This window comes from Melospiza melodia, chromosome 21, assembly GCF_035770615.1.
Source record: "Melospiza melodia melodia isolate bMelMel2 chromosome 21, bMelMel2.pri, whole genome shotgun sequence".
NCBI lineage: Eukaryota > Metazoa > Chordata > Aves > Passeriformes > Passerellidae > Melospiza > Melospiza melodia.
The window spans coordinates 7,485,653-7,503,469 of NC_086214.1; the positions used below are offsets into that span (position 1 = coordinate 7,485,653).

At 42.7% G+C, this 17,817-nt stretch overlaps 1 protein-coding gene across 1 annotated transcript in view; it reads right to left on the reverse strand.

Moving 5' to 3' along the window:
• The window catches only part of RABEP1 (rabaptin, RAB GTPase binding effector protein 1), a 48,202-nt gene extending 30,807 nt beyond the window's left edge, over positions 1–17,395 (reverse strand). The window contains exon 1 of the mRNA XM_063173839.1: positions 17,287–17,395. Within this exon, the coding sequence (XP_063029909.1) occupies positions 17,287–17,320 (34 nt within the window). The 5' untranslated portion in view covers positions 17,321–17,395. The remainder of the gene's footprint in view (positions 1–17,286) is intronic.
• Between the last annotated feature and the right edge of the window lie 422 nt (positions 17,396–17,817).

Sequence of the window (17,817 nt, forward strand, 5' to 3'; positions counted from 1 at the left end):
GTTTGCCACAGGATGACCATAACATACAGAGAATTAATTGATTTTAAGATCAAACTCTCCTCATTTCCAGCTGGTAAAAATCCCCAAGAGGGCACATACATCACTCTGTTTTCCATAATTTACCACATCAGCCCTTCATCAGGTGGTACAATGAAAGAAGGAAGAGTAGGAAGTCTACAAAGATGGTTATAACATGCTTATTATTGAAAAAAAAAAACCCATATGATACTATTTTATGATGCTATAAAGACCCCCTACAACCACCAACCTATGTACATGTGCAATATCAACTTCTTTGCACCTCAAGTTCTGCTCTAGGTGGCAGTTTCAACTTGCATACCTCAGAATTCAAATATGAAATAGAAAGAAAAGATTGATGAATCAGAACAAAACACATCTCCCTGCTGCAATGTACTGGGGAAAAAAATGTTCTTCTCTATGAGTCTCTGTGTGTTCTGCAAAAGCATTTTGTGGGCATGTTCCAACTCTGCTGTGCAAAGTGAATCACTTCAGTTACAGCCTCTATATAGCACAGACTAGATACACAAAATATTGATCCATCAAAGGTGTTTGTGTACCCCATCCAACACTTCCCACCACGTTCAAGTAGTGAAAACACTCCAAAGGCTACACAACTTCAGCATCAAACATTTATGCTCACAAACAGCTGGAGTCAGCTCTACAGCTTGCAGTGGTAAAACACTGGCTGGGCAATGCCACTGAGATGGGGTCAGTTATTTTTGGTACCAGATGACGTAGAGTAAGAGCAGACACAAACAAAAGGAGCTTCTAAGAGCACAGGTATGTTTTACTGATTGCTGGTTATAAGAGCTTATGGTGTTACAAAATACAGCACCTAATCTCTTCAGCTCTGTACTGAATAGAAGAGAAATGCAGATGTAGAACTGAAAAAAATTTAATGTAGCTTTAAAAAAAAATCCTAATTTGGGGGTTTTTTATCACTTTAAATACAAACACATAGGTTTTTTTGGCCAGCAGAGAGGAGGGTTAGTTCCTTATGTGATAGATCCTTATGTGGATAGTTCAAAGCCAACTGCACAGGAGTGTTCTCCAGAAAATGAAAGGAATCTGCAGCAATGACACTGAGAGCAAAGCTTTAAGTGAGTTCAGAGAGTGTCTGGATCAAAACCAGGGATGAAACAGCACACATAGAACCAGGTCTGGGTAGGAAAAACGCTTCCCAAGGTTAAAGGGTTGCCTTTGATCTCCTGCTGAAGTCTTGCAAAGGGAAAGGGTTTGCTTGTGTTTCCACTCCCCACAGTCCTGTGCAGAGCCTGCAGCCACTGGGGCACCTCCAGCTCCACACCCCACCAAGAGCTGGGCTGGCCCCAAGGAGCTGGGCTTGAGCTCAGCTTCAGCTCCTCAAGGGAAACTCCTGCAGGCACTAGAGCCTCAGGGAGCTGTGTGCCAGGGCCAGCAGGCAGCTCTGCATCCACAGGTACCACCCTGCAGCCTCACACACACATCCCAACTGAACAAGGAGGAATGTGGACATCATTCACCATGCACAAACTCTTTTGAAGACCACACAAATAAACAGTTTCATTCTACAGTTAGTAATCCTGAAAGTTAAATCAACTGTAGACTCAACTCTCCTGCCCTCAAAGATGACTCGAGCATTCCCTGTTTACTTAATTCCCTTTCCATCTTCCTTCAGCAGAGAGACAGCAGCAGCTGTGCTGCTGCTCCCATCAGAAAGTGCAAAGCAACCAAGCTGTACTTCTTCTGAAGGTGTGAGTTGCTTCTGCTGAGGTTGGAAGGGCAAGAGGACACCCCAAGAGCAGAATGTTCAAGTGCTTTCAGCTGGGGAACAGACTCATCCTTTTGAAATCTTCCTGCCCAAACAGAAAGAGGGAGGGCAGAGTCACCAAGAAGGAAATGAAATTTAAATATTTACATTTTTTACAATATTCCCCCCTCTCTGCAGCCTGGCAGTTATGTCTAAAATGTAATAAATAAATAACTAAATACTCAACCCCCTCCACAAGTGATCTTTGGCAGCTGTCAGGGCCAGCTGCAGGCATTCAAAATAACAAGCAGTTTAAGATCTCAACTGCAGGTCATCCATCACTGCAACTGTGCAGTAACATTGTTCTTTCGATTCTATACTAAGTTTAAAGTGGTTTTACCACCTGTGTTACATATACAGCTCAGGACAGACCTCAGCCCATCCCCACTGCAGTGAGCCAAGGCACAAACTTGAGGGCAACAGGCTTTATAGGTCAGCATAAACCCCCTGCATTAGAAGTAAAAGTGAAATAAAGTTTATTTTCTGAGACACCCTCTCAACTACCACCTTTCTGCTAAGTGATTAAGTGTACAAAGAAATTCTTTTCTTCTTCAGAGGTACAATTTGTACAAAAGCCATACAGACACTTCCGAAAACACAAGTGCTATCCCCAGCCCAGTCTGCCAGGCACAGGCACCCTCGGGCTCCATGGCACAGATTAAAGTCCACCTGGACATGCACTGGAGTCAATGGCACCAAATGGGCTCATCCATACATTTCCAATTTGTCATTTATCACTTAATTTTCACTTTGAATTTAGGTCCAACTCACCCCAGGCTTATAACAGAGCTGAAAAAAGAAAACTGAAGTTGCTATCAACTTAAAGGCAGCCCCAAAGCAAGCCATCCATTTGCAGGCAGGGCAGGGATCAATGTTTAACCAGGGATGGGGCAGAGCAAACACAGCTGAGATGGGCAGCGCTGCTGGAGCCCTGCCCGCTGCAACCGGAGCTGGGGACACACAGCAGGCACAGAACGCTCTGCATCTCCTCACAGAAGACACAACTCCCTATTTAGGGCCCTAAGTCATCAAGAAATAAACAAAAAGCCTAAAGAACCCCCCCAAAATCCTATCGATTTCTTGACTTTGGGAATAGCACTGAGAAAACTTTAAATTAAAATCCTAACAAGAAATCCTTCTGGCCAACAATTTTAAGTAGTGTTTTTTCCCAGATTATTAGTGTTTTTTCACAGACTACAGATGACAGAGTTATAGATGCCAATTAAATCAGTAGTTTTATTTCTAGCTAGCAACACAGATTTTGCAGAGACACTCCAGGTCAGACACAGGGATCCCCATCTCCTGTGGAGCACTGACATTACAGCAAAGCACAGTGAACGTCATCAGGTGTCTTAACCAGGGAGAAGAACTCAAAAGAAGGGCAGCAAAATCCATTTCAGAGCAGACACATTGATTTACAGGAGAACCATCAAACTGCTGCAATACAGGAAGAGAAACTCCAGTGAAAAAAATACAGCTTTCTCTGAACCCAATGAACAGCAAAATTACAATTCTAGGAAAACACAGGAAAAACACACATTTCTTATTGACTAGTTATTTATATGCTGTTCCACAGATCAGCTCCAAAAAGAGTTGAATTTTATATATGACAGTTTCCAGTTACACAAACATGTAGCGATCATTCCAGCACTAAGACAGACAAAGCTGATTATCAATAAGACTATTTTGGAGTACCAGGTCTATTTATAAAATTAATGCCATAGAGCTTTCTGCTTGATATTTAAAGAGTCAAACATGACATCAAGAGTTCAGTCCAACAGAGCTGAAATATGAAAACAGAGCAGAAAAAAACCTACATGTACAATCAACTTTTTGGATACAAAAAATTACACAGTTTCTGTCATTTTCAACCATTTTTTTGCTGTAATCATTGCTTGAGACAGAAGTATGAAAAATACTTATTTCTATGAGTATGAGTTTCTACTATAACTTTCTACTATTTTCTATGAGCACCAATTTTCATCTATCATGACATCATTCTGGAGCCACAATTATGCTACTTCATAAACTTTTAATCTAAGCCTGCCACCAGACTGTTCATACAGAATGCTAAAAGATTTTCTTTATTTTACTCAAACAGGATTTGATGAAAAAAGGACAACCAACCCTCCCACTCTTACCATAAACCCCAATTTAAACCACATAGCCCCCAATAAACCCCAGCTGTTTGCATGAGGCACTCAGAAGCAAAGGAACAGATTATGGTTTTTGAATAAGCATGTTAAACAGAAGCAATTCCTGACTTATGAAATGGGGTTGCTTTTTTTTTCAAGAAATATTTGCCCTTACACACAGATATCCAACAGCAGCAGATCAAACTGGAGGGAAAAAAATAACCAGGAAGAAAATAATTACTTGCTTTTCTCAAACTTGCATTTGCAAGAATCAAGCATTTTATTTACCAGGCCAAATGGCTCAAGCTCACTGGTCACACACTTTCCTTGTTTTGAGGGCAGAGAATGACCCCTGACTTCTCACTTGCCACCTCCTTTTTCAGAGTGGCACCAAACGCCTCCGATTGTCACAGCTCCCCTGTCAGAGTGTTAAACTGTGTGTGGTGAGGAGAACTCAAACCTAAAAAGAGGAAAAGCAGGGGGTTCTGCCCCACAGCCCTGCCCTGGCACAGCACCTGGAACTCAACCCTAAAAAGAGGAAAAGCAGGGAGGGTTCTGCCCCACAGCTGTGCCCTGGCACAGAACCCAGAATTCAGCCCCAGAAAAAGGAAAAGCAGGGGGTTCTGCCCCACAGCCCTGCCCTGGCACAGGACCTGCCCCCAGCACTGAGCTGCTCTGCAGAAGGAGCTCAGGCAGTTCCCCATTTCGGGCAGTGCAGCTTTCAGACACTGCTGCATTCATCCAGCCATTTCTGGCTGATTGTGCAGCTGAAGGTTATTTGACATCCACAATTTGTTCTCTATTGACTGAACATTCACAGGCAAACAATCCAGTACCAATTTAAGGCCAAATCCATAAAAACTTGGTGTTGTTGACAAATGGAGGTATCACCATGCAGATCAGAGCCTTGCTGCATCATATCTGTTACAGGAGCTTTATATTTATTACAGTAAATCAGCAAGTGCAGGATGAAAAATATTCAGCCAAGCACTGCATGTTACCGACATCTAAACATATAATAAATACTGTATTAACATCAAGTAGAAGTTTGCAATATATTATTAAAGTTTGAAATTAATGTTATTTTTAATTGAAGCTGATGACAAACATCTTTCCACTATAGCCTGTAATCTCAGTAATGCCTATTCCTACTCTTTATTTTTCTTTTTTATGCTAAACACTGTGTGACATCCTACATTAAGGATTTTAGAAAGAAAATGAAAAGCCATAACTAAATTAAAGTATTAAAATCTGAAGAAATTTAGATGTTTGAATAAATGTGAGTCTGTTTTATAATACAATCAAGAATCACAGAATGGTTTGGGCTGAAAGAGACCTTAAAGATCATCTCAATACAAACCCCTGTTAGATGAGGCTGCTCCAAGCCCTGTCCAGCCTGGCCTTGGATACTTCCATGAGGCAGCCACAAGAAGAGAACAAGCAAAAGGGGGAGAGAAAACAAAGGTCCTTTAAATGGCTTAACTAAACCTGCAGGGATAAACAGCCATATGCAGTAACAACTAAGTGATTTTCCCCTACTGTGTAACAGCACAGCAAATATCTTCATGCACAACTACAAGGAAAAGAAGGCCAACACACAGTTTCTCCTTCCCTATTTTTTTTCACTTCCACTTCCCATTTTTTCTCCCTTTTCACACCACTCACAATGTGTTAACTACTTCCTTGCTTTGTTACTGCCTCCTTCATCTTCTTTCCTGGACACAAAATCAGGCAGCTGCTTCCTGGGGTGCAGATCTCCATCTCATGACACTCCATTTCACCCAGTAAAGGGAAATCACACCTGACTTCCAGTTCGGCAAACCCACTTCATGTGACTCTTCTATACACTTAGTCATTCTGACCCCGGGTTAACTTAAGTCCAGTTTTAAATTTATGCTTAGTTAACCATTATTTACATTGGACTGCAATGGAACACTGCTCACTCACATCAAGAATCATGGAAATGCATTTAAACATGGATGTCCATGCTGACAAAAGTGAGCTTGAATCTTTTTCCAACAGTTTGTTTTCATTTGCAAAAGCATTATTTCTTCCAAAGGACAGTCCCCTACCTCCATCATTATAGCCTGGCTTTTTGTACATCCCTGCTCACCAGAGCAGCTGCTTCTCTCCTTTTAACTAGGCTGCCATCAGAACTCTCAGTTCTGTGCACAGTCTTCTCCACAGTAGTCCCAACTTAATGCACAAGAAGTTTTACCATCATTAGTTTTCACTCTATTTCATCTCTGCCACTGATGTTTTGGTGAGGAGAACAATTTGTCAAGAAATTTCAGGAAAACATAATTGGTAAGTATTTTTTTATCCAAGAAAATCAACCACACTCTGTGCTTTATCAATTCTTTGAATAATTTAAATAGGGCAGCAGTGGATGAATCACAGAGTTGGAAACGTCAACGAGACAACACCATTAATGGAATCCTATGGAAAGGATTTTGGCTGTATCCTGCTGCTACCACCAGTGAATCTCCTCAGAAACACAGTGTTGCTAAGCTTGAATGCATATCAGAGTATTTCAAAAGTCAACAGCAATCTACAGTCTGGTGAACTTTGAATTCATCTACAGTGACACAAAATGGAAAGAACAGAGTTACCAATCTCATCACAATCAGCAGCATTTCCCCTGCTCCATAAGCGCTTGCATCTTGTTCCCCTGGCTTTAACAATTTCTCTTTTTTATATCTGCTCTTTTCAGGAGGATCAATTTGCAAAAACAGAACAAAACAAACAAAAAACCCCAAACTAAAACTGCTCAGTGTCTCCTTGGATTTATGAAGAGGGTTATTTACTCTACAGGCTGTGGGCATTTACTCAGACCAGTCACTGCTAGAGCAAACAAGAGCAGGGTGATGGCAGCACAGGACTGGGCAAGGTGAAGTCCCCAAGAATTGGGCACATTTCTCCAAGAGGGTTCACAGCTGGGTGACACCGCTGCCACCCTGGGCCAGCCTAGGTAGATCTCCACACCCTGCAGGCACAGCAAAGCTCTGGGAGAATTTCACACATCTGAGCTCAGACAATGCAGCTGTCAAACGCTTCACACATGTTCCTGCCCCTTTCATTTCACCAGCCTGTCTCTCCTCATTACCTGCAAAATAAACACCAACAGAGGGTGTTTTGAGCAGGTACAGAGGCTCCTCCAGCCTGGACCAGACCTCCAGCACAGCCACCCATTCCCTTCCACAGCATTTGAAAACAAGTCCCCAAAAATGTCAAGTCACATAAATCTTCCTGACCAAAGCAAGACTGAAAATATGAATGAGCCTTCGTATTTACACAGGAATATTCCTGCCAAGTTTTTCCACACTACCACGTCTCATCATTTGTATGATATAACCAGAATATCCTGAACTGGATTACACGTGGCAATTCCACTTGACAGTGAGGTTTTCAGTGTGTCTTCCCAGTAAAAGAAAATTTAAATTGAGGATATTGTCTGTTTTACTAAACCTGGTGAAATAAAAATATTTCAGATTGAGAGCCATTTAGGGGGAGATTCTGATATGCATTTCATTTTACAGGAGACCCCCTACACAATTTGCACTCTGAACACCACTAATATAACTGTTCTCTTAAAATGTAAACATTTGCTAAACCCAGACAACAGACTGATTTTCTTTCAAGATAATTTAATTGCTGACTCATTTGCAGTGGGAGGGAAAAAAATCCCTGTGACACCTTATTATATGTTTATCACTTCGCCTACAGATTTATTAAAGGCTGTCCTCTTCAGGCAGAAAAACGGGAATAAAGTATGACTCAACTCTCAGGAAAAAACAACCAACAAAACAACACAAAACAACCCTACTGCATTGTTCTCTTTGATGAAGTAAGTTAATATATAAAAGAAAACCATTACATTAATTCCAAAATTCCCCCAGACACCACTAGTCTGAGATCTTGTGCTGTCTTGCTGTTTGTCGTGGGGCCAAGACTGAGGTGCAGGTTTGAGAGCATTCAGGCTGCAGACCACCCCAGGTACTCTGCTGCCCAATTTCTGAGCAGAAAGAACAAATTAATGATCACCTAACACACTTAAAAACTCAAAATGAAGGTAACAAAAGTGAAATATAGCTAAAACAAGAAGGTGATGTGGAAGAAACCAGAAAGAAGCCAATGTTTGTGAAATTTATATAGGCAATGGCTTCTGTAATTTACCATTGCTACAGGTATGAGGGCACTGCTATTTAAAGCAAATTGGCATCTTTATGGACATTTTCAAAACCTGAAATAATCACAAGAGCATGGAACTCACTTCCACATGCAGAGCTACCACAGGTACCAGAAAAACTTCAGAGATAGCAGCAACTCATACACAACTCAAGAGTTATGGATGTGAACAAGCAGCACAAAACCTGATTTCTTTCCCACTGTGGTTCCCTATTCCTTGATACATGATCTGGCCACTCAAATTGGTATACAGAGAATAAACTGGGAAAGAGAACAGGTAAAAACTTATTTGCAAGGGATAGTAATTTTAAAATTTTAGTTGACAGAACAGCAGGTTCTAGGCATGATAAAATGGTGCTGCAGAGTAGCCACTTAAAGGATATAAATCTTAATAAATGGCTTGGAAAATACTGTTGCTAGATATATGTATGGAGACATTGTGATGATAAATATAGTGTAACAAACAATAATAAGAAAAGATAATTAACATTTTTATTTGATAGGGAAGAGGATACGGATCCTATTATTTGGAGCAAGGTTTCTACAGCAATTTAATAGATTCCCAGAGAACAACAGACTAGTACTCCCCCAAGCCTCTAGAATTCATTTCTTGACAGAAAATACTGCTGAGATTCTATAAATTCATATTTTTTGCTACCACTTGTCAACTACATGAATTCCTGAATAGTTAAAAAGGAAGAAAATCCTCCTCCAGCATGAAATTTTCAAATAATTTAAAATATTCCAGGGGCCTAAGCAATACAGAATGGGGAAGGCTTGACTAAGCCTGCAATTACAATGATTTCAAATCAATTTCTGTACTGGTGGTCATCTGACAGGGTAACTCAGCACTCCCACCTCACTGGCAGCACATGTGCCTTTTACCCCCACCATGCTATGGGAGCTTTTGACAGCAGTGACAGCATCAGAAGTGATACAGGAAAAGGCTGGAGGGTGGGAGGGCAGTGAGTCTCAAAGCAGACCACACCTAGCACTCAGCTGAGCACAGAGCAGACCTGCCACACACGTGGCAATGCACACACAGATCAGAGTAAACTGTGAAAAAAACCGTCAGAATGATACCCTTGGACTCTCATATTATTACTGTGTGGTCTACACCCTTCCTTTATGCCAGCTCTAAGGCTTATCAGGTCTTTCACTAAATTAAACTAATTAATGCAGCAGTGAGTAGTTCTCAGCTGGGTGACTGAGCTGAACTGGGCTCAGGGATGGGTCCAATGTGCAGAGCTGGCACAAAGGAAATGAGGGAAACACGACTGTGGGAGCAGGAAGAAAAGAGCAGGAACACTTCTTTCAGCAGCAGCAACCTTCTAGACTGGCTTAGCTGCAACATGAAACCACAGCCTATGGGTACAACCTGATTATCAGTTTAACCTAAGTGCCTGCTGTCTGCCAAAAGAAATAGTCTGGCCTTCCTTCTGTCCCCCACTCTCCCTCGTGGCTACTGAGATTGGTGTAGTCATGCAGCAGAACTTACTTTTTAAAGACTTGATGACTGATATTTGTAAGTGATAAATGACCTTTTTCAAACCCTGATTTCTATTCACTCTCCAGGGGAAGCTGACAAACTTAATTGGTATTAGAAAGCAAATTCCAAAGCTCAGGTTTCCCACCAGTGTTTGTACACACTCAGGTTTTGAACAAATGCAGCTGAAAGAGTTGCACTGCACTGCAGTTTCCTGTACAGAAGTGCTTAGACTGGTACAAAACCTAGAGCTGAAGATAAAAATACATCAGAAAACATTCCTATCCCACAATAAGATTAGGCTCACATTTACTCTTACTTGAAAGCAAATACAAAGTTAGATTAGACATTGTAACAGGCCATTACAGCCCCTCCTGATGGATCCTCAGCTAAATGTAATCCTCAGTGCCTGCAACAAATTTAACTCTGTAACATCAGGATTTAAAGCACCATTTTGAGATTTAACATCTTTATCTCCAGTTTCATCTAACACTCCAACAGAAGCTGTGAGGACCAGACAGACAGCTCTAATATCTTCACAGCTAGAAATGTCACTCAAGCGTAGAACCCAGAGTTTGCCTAATTGCTTTCCCATTAATTTCACATGTGAGAAGATACAAACAGACATTGCAGGCTGGCAATTAAGAAAACCTTACTTGAAACCAATCTTTAAAAGAAAATTTAAAATATGCAGTATATGACATAAAGATGCCAGTCTGTCAGATGATCTGAATTAACAGAGCCAAATTTATGCCTTGTATTTCACCAAAATAAACCAAGTAACACCACAGATAAAATGTATCAGAGGGATTTTGGCACAGGTTACTGTTAATGTAAGATGAATGTTCCATTTCTTGTGTCTGAAGTCAATGGGAGGTTAATATGAACTCCTGTAAGCCTTAGGAAAGACAATTTTCTTAAAGGATACTGGACCTGAAAATTTATTGTAGATGGGTAAAGTACTTACTGCTTGAGCAATAACTTCTAGCACTCCTCTGTTTCTTCCTGTGTAGATTAAGGCAACGGCACTGAACACCCAGATGTAAGGATTGTATTATACCCTGTGGTTTTATCTGCTTTACTGTTTGCAAGTTACTGCTTTGTTATTTTTTTAAAGCAACCAACCATGGTGCTGCCTCCTTATTTTGCATAGCACTGATGCAGGACAGATGAAAATAAATCATTTCTGTTGGGCAGTATTTTAGTGGTGACTAGCCATGCACATACAAAGTTACCCTACCAAGGCAGGGTGTGGGGGATAAACAGTCATACAGGAAACACCCAACAAAAACGGTGAAAGAGGTGTTTCTCCTTTTGTTGTGCATATTCCTCTCCTTTGTTGCCATTTAAACAGCATTGCAAATCTTGTTGCAATTATCTGTAAGCTAAAAACGTGTATTGGCAGAAGATACAATACAAACCACACAGTCTATTCAGGTCAGTGGCTTAAAGGCATGGGAACACCATTATAATCGACAATGCTGGTTTGGTTTGATCCCCAGGTAATCCTTCCCTCTCACCTCCAGGCTATTCCCTCTGGAATACACAGTTAATGCTACCATTGCCTTCCAGTTATTGATTGCAATTCACTTTGCCATGTATAACTTCTGCTACTGCATTTTTGCTCCACAGCTTTACCAAAAAACACTTTCAAAAACCACAAAATACAACAAGATAAATATTAATAAAATCCCACCCAAATTTAAATTTCTTCTCAGTGTGACTCACCACAGTAAGGCTTATTAAGTGCTTCTGGCTTATTAAGTAACTAAAAATCAGACTGCCTTTTATTTTTTTTTTTTTTACTCCAGGATTCTGGTTATTTTTCAGTCCCTAACCCAGCCAGACACACATGACAGGGCCCTTAACTGCACACAGAACCAAAGGAGCAGATCACAGCTCTGCTGTTTCCTGTCCTCCTCTCAACTGATACCAACTTTCAGAACTGCTCTGATAGCCAAAGGATGGAACACTTCTATTTTCTGCTTCTATTTCCAAGAGGCATAAGTTAACTTCCACCAATGAATTTTTTGCAATCTGTGAGGCACTTACTGCAGTTTACAGACACCAAGGTATTAAAGAATTAGATGTTAGCCAACCTTGTGATTAGGCAACTGAAGTTCACTGCCTCAAAATTGTATAATCTGTTCTGAAAAACCACTCAGAACCTGAACATGTATAAGGCAGGGCTGAAAAGCAGATAAGGAGCTCTTTATGACAAGAATAAAGCACAATGAGTGACAGAACTTGGAGAGCTCCTAAATAAAGAAAAATATATTTTAAAAAGAGTAAAAAAGCTAAGATTCAGCCCAGCTAGGGAGCCATATTGCTTGGAAAAGCCATTTTTCACTGAGGAAGTTCTTAGAGTCAAGTGAGTTTCTCCAGAAGAGGAAGAATAGAGGGACGGGTGTGATCCCACAGAGCAGAGCAAGGCCTGGAGCAGCCAAAACAGGGCAAGGTCCAGGGGAAACCCCCAAACCAGAGATTGCAAAAGGCAATGAGAGCAATATTAAAGAAGCTGAGGTGGTGTCTGGGAAGGAGGAAACCAGAGGAGCTGCTGAAGAGCAGCTGCTGCCAGGACACTGCCAAATACTGACTGGGTGTTTGAGCAAGGAGGGAGCAAAAACCTGAGAGCAAAGAGCAAGCAAGGCCACGTTTCTGCTGCCTGGCTGTGTGGAGAAGGAATTGCCAGAGGAGATGGAAACAAACATAAAAGTGATTCAAGAGCTTTTATTCTTCATTGTACTGAAGGAGCCGGGCCTGGGAAGAGAAGTGTAGGATAGGAACAGGAAGGAGGGAAGCACCACCACAAGTCAGCTGAACGCCAAGGGGAGTTGTGGCTGACAGAAGGAGACATGAATGGGGAAAAGAAAATAAATGCACATAATTCCTCATTATATCAGTGGCCATGCTGCAGTTCTGCACTCTCAGGGTACTACAGGCACTGCTTATAGAGTGACAAGACAACTCAGAAGTTTTCCCAGGTACTTTCCAGGTAAAAAATCCCCTCCTCCTTCTGAATAGCACAGAAATATTAACCAAGGGTACTCCGCTCACTTGTTCTTCCTATGCCAGTTTGCACCAAAATATCAAATGATTTAAATTTTTCCAGAGATAATTCATCATCATGCCTAACTGACTATACTATGACTAAAATGACACAATGCTCGCCCTATTTATAGAATAACATGTGGAGAGTAGTGCCATTAATGCAGCCACTACTAAATCAGACACTAAAATCAACTCTGTAAGTAAAGGCTGAACCACTGAGAAGTACCAGACCTTTGATGTAGAAGATGTTCCTCTGAAATACACACACACAGTGGCTTTCAGAGCAGCCCTGTTAGTAAGTGCTGCTTATCAATGTCACCAGTTCTTACCTTGAAAGACTTCAGACAGAGTAAAACCATAATCTCAAATTCAGGCTTTTTCATTTTTTTTTAAACTACATATTTGGTATTTTTAAAGAAAAGAGTGTAGTTGAAATACCTAAATTTAGGATAGAAAACTTCACATCTGAGAAGCACTTTTTAATAAAATGCCTGGAGTGAAAGCCCAGCAAGTCTGCCAGTCAACCATCACCCATAATGAAGCCTATGGGATTTGGTCCACTCCCACACTGACAGAAATTGTTTGGTTTAGCTTCTTGGAAGTTTTAAAACAAAATTCCTTCTTCAATCACTTTCAAGGGAGTGCATACAAACTAGTTTCACAGTGGGAATCCAGTCCACCCACCAAGGGCTATGGGAAAGCAGTTAAGCATCCAGAGGCACCAGGCCAGGAAGGGAAGAATACACATTACTAAGTCCATCTTCTCCACGACAATGGTGAAGTGGCCAAGAAGTAATAAAAATGGGCAAAGAATTTACATCTGTCAGTGTCCAAAATGCAAGAGAGAGTCAGTCCATAGGTTAAAGCATATTCATTGTGCCTTCTGGCAGATCAACAGGTAATGATAAAGAACATGGTCAGGGTATTTTGCAAAATTAGGAGATTTGCAATTTGACTTTGACAGGAAAACAGACACCCTGAATGTGGATATTCCCATTTCAGAGCAAACTGACCAGCTGAGCACATCAAAACTCCCTTAGAAACATGTACATTCAGTGTCTGTTTTGTTTTTGAAACCAAATTCCAGATTTGTCCCCTGAAATGACAGGAAAACACACAGCCTAAAAAAAAAAAGCATGAATGTGTTTTAATTAAAATGCACTTTTAGTATATTAGTAATAATATACTAAAAATATAGTAATAATATCAGTAATTATTGAATAACAACAAAGCAAGGACCGAGCAAAATGAAAGTGAGAGAAGAAAATTTTTGCCTCTTGGAAAGTACCAACAATTTTGAAGTTACTCCCCAAGGGATAAGAGTTTGACATTTAACAGTTGCATCAACAAGGCAGAGCTGAACATCAGCACTCATGGCCAGTCCCCTATGAACCACACCTAGCTTGGAGATGAGTAATAGCATTTTTAGATCCTTCAATTTTGTTGAAAAGTCATATACTTACAAGGAAAATAACTGGAAATATAATAAAAGCACCTGAGGTTTTGTTAGTTAATTTTCTGTGTGACATCCCTGTCCTCTCCACCAGCAACGTTTGTCCCTGGGGTGTGTGACAGTGACAGCAAGTCCCAGCTCTTGTTGGGATCCTGGATTATTGACACAGGGACACAAAGGGGATCACAGACTGCTGGTGGCACCAAAATCAATATGGCAACATCCTCCAGTCTTCCATCTACAGCTGAGCAGCTCTCTCCACTGAGAGCTGGCACTGCCTCCCACCACTGACAGACTGACACATCTCACTGGCCTAAGTTACTCCAATACAGGATCAATTCCTTCTGCCAGCAAATTCTTATTAAAATATTTGATAGACTGTGCCATTAACAGTTTATCACTGAACAATATCAATGGATATGCTAATTATCAGTCTGACTGCACTAATGGTTTAAGCTTAGAGCAGTAAGAAGAGTTTAATAATTGGCCTATCATTCTAATTAACTTTAGTATTGAAGAAATAATGTTTTATGTTACTGCAGTTCCTTCATTGAAGTGTTTTCCAGAAATGAGAAGGAGAACTAAATCCTGAGAATTCTGATAGGGAAAAGCTATGCCAACACATTTTGTCTGGCAACCTTACATTCAGAGATGGCAAGCACCCAGATCCAAACTAAACCCAGGGAGCCTGGGAGGTTTGAATTTTGAATATTACATTCAAAGTAAAAATATTTTGAAAAATAAGACATTACAGCTGTGGTAAAGCAATCTAGACAACACACATAAATTAAAATCTCTCCAAAAGAAGCCCCTAGACCAGGATCAGCAGGCAGCACACACCTACCTGCAGCACAGGGCAAGACCATGAGCTCCCAGCACAGAGCACAAAGCTCCAGCAGCAGCCCAGGGCTGCCCTCAGCCTCCCTGTGATTCTTATCATATAGAAACTCTGTTACCCCACACAGTGGATTAGAGGGTTATTAATGTCTCCACTAATCCAAAGTACAAACCAGGGTAGGACACAATACCCATTCTTTTCCTATTTCTCTGCACTATTTCTTCCCCTATTCTTGGGCCCACTTTCATTGCAGTGCAGGCTTTAGAATAAAAAACAATTTCTACATTAATTCCTCTCATGTTGTTCCATTATGTTATTTCTACCACAGCAGAAAAAGTAGTAGTTTTATACTTGCTTTCCACAAAACAAATCATAGCTGATGTGTCTTGCATGAGTAAAGAATGCATAAGTTATTTATAATCAATACAAGTAATTATAAAAGCCATTATTTTCCCTCAGGGGAACATACTAATCCAGTTCTATTTTGTCATATGTAATCTTAAATTGGAGGTTATGCTAGTCCTTTAAGCAATAAATCCAGAGCACACAACTAAAGATATGAAATAATTAATTTCTTGATTTTTTTCCATGTTAAAATAGAACACTTTCAAGGCACACTTTTGATAAATTACTTACAAACAAAATCAATACAGATGAGAACAACAAAGTGGATAAAAACCCAAACTGGTCCTATGGCTGCCAGAGGAGGATGGGGAGAGGAGCCATTTTAGGAGCTCCAATTCTTTAGTGCAGGACACAGCAAACACTTTCAGAACCCACCCAACTTTCCAGCCATTCCCTTTCTCTACAGCATCCTCATCTCCCCACAGCTAGGGAGCAGGAAAGGGACAGCAATCCATTCCTCCTGTAAGACAGGCTTCACCAACCTATCAAACCACTCAATTTACCTGCACCTTTTTAATAGCAACAACACAAATACATCCAATGTGGATCTTCTAATACACTACAAACCTACAGCTACCTTTCTGGTCAAGAGGCATCAAACTTTTGTACACTGAACAGCTCCCCTGCACACCTGCAGTGAGCCAGTCTGCAAGAGCCAAGAAGAAAATTTGCTGGAAGTTGTTCTGCAGGCCTTAGAAGAACAATAAACAATGGTTATTCACCACAAAGTACAGCAGAACAACTCCTACCTGTACTGACCTTATAAGCATGACAGCAGGGAAACTCACCTTCCCCTCAGTGCCCTCAAAGGATCAGCAATGACTGATCTTAATGCAGGGAAAACCCCACAATCTAAGCACCTTCATCACTAGAATTCTCAAAAGGCAGGCTGAAATCCCTAAGGATAAGCACTTTCTGGTGTAACTCCACAAAAAGGAAAAAAAAAAAAAAAAGGCCCACGCAATTCCCTAGACATGCATAATTAAGAATACATCATTGCCCTTTTGTAACAGAGTGCTTCCCCAAGGAAACTCAAGTGTTCTCTAGAAGAGGAGAGCCCTGGCTTAGTCCAATGGCTGGGTGAGCACCAATCCTGCAGGATTCTGCACAACTCTCCAGTTCTATACCTACATAATGACCAGCCTCTACTTAAATTCCTGGCTTTCTCACCCCCTTCCATACAGTAAACACTGTCCCTTCAACCTCACCCTCCAAGCTAAGCATTACCTACAACTTTTTTATATGCACGCAGATCTGCAACCTCTTCCAAGGTAAAAAACGTTCACAATTCCTCTCAAACCAGAAAGAAATAGCCTTTCCACAGCAGGAACCTTCAGGGAAAGCTCAGCTTCCTTCTGCACAGGTACATACCACCCTGAGAGAAGATCTGTTATTTTCTTTGTCTTTTCCAGCAAAGAAACACACCGCATATCCCGACCTGCACCTTCCGAGTGCCTTTTCGAACACAGCCAAACATCCCCAGAATTTCTACTCTGTCCCACCCCCGCCGTGGCCAAACCAATGACGGCGTCCCACCCGGAGGATCAATGTCTACCTGGATACACCGCCACCCTTCCCCTCCTCCCCTGCCAGGGTGTGGAGGCCTCGTCCCATCCCGGCTGGGCTCCCCTTCCCCAGCAGCAGCGCGTCCTCCCAGCGTTATCCCCGCGCCGGGAGCCGCCCTTGCTCCACATTTCCAGCCTAAAAAATCCACTTGCGCTGCCTCCCGCCCCCTCCCGAGGCCTTCCCAGCCGAGCTCCCCGGGCCGCTCCCCGCTCCCTGCCGGCGGGTCCCCGCTCCGTGCGGGCCCCCGGACCCTGTCCGGCCGATCGCGCCCAGGCCGCCGCCCTCGCCCCGCGGCCGGCGCGCCTCCCAGGCGAGCCCGGTGCTGCGCAGGCCGCGCCGCCGCCCCCGCGGTACCTTCGGTCTGGGCGCTGGGGCCCGGCTGGGCCATGGCTCGGCGGACGGCACCGCCGCGGCCTCCTCCGGGCGGGGACCGCTACGCCACGGGCAGAGAGACGGGAGCGGCCGGGCCGGGCCGCCGCCTCCTCCGCCTCATCCTGACAGCGGCCGGCGGCGGCGGGAGGGGAGGACGGGCAGGAGGAGGAGAAGCAGCAGGAGGAGGAGCCCCGCGCAGGCGCCCACGGTGAGACACGGGACCGGCTGCGGCCGGCGAGCGGGGAGGGACCGAGGGACGGGAACCGAGGGACGGGGACCGGGGGACAGGGATGGGACCGGGACCGGGATCGGGGATGGGATCAGGATCGAGGATTGGGACCGGGACTAGAACTGGGAATGGGACTGAGAATGGAGACCAGTACTGGGAACGGAGACAGGGACTGGGGGTAGAGATAGGGAGAAGGAACCCGAACCAGGGACAGGGACTGAGACGAAGACCGGAAACCAGAGACGGGACACAGGGACAAGGAACAGGCACCGGAATGGGGAACA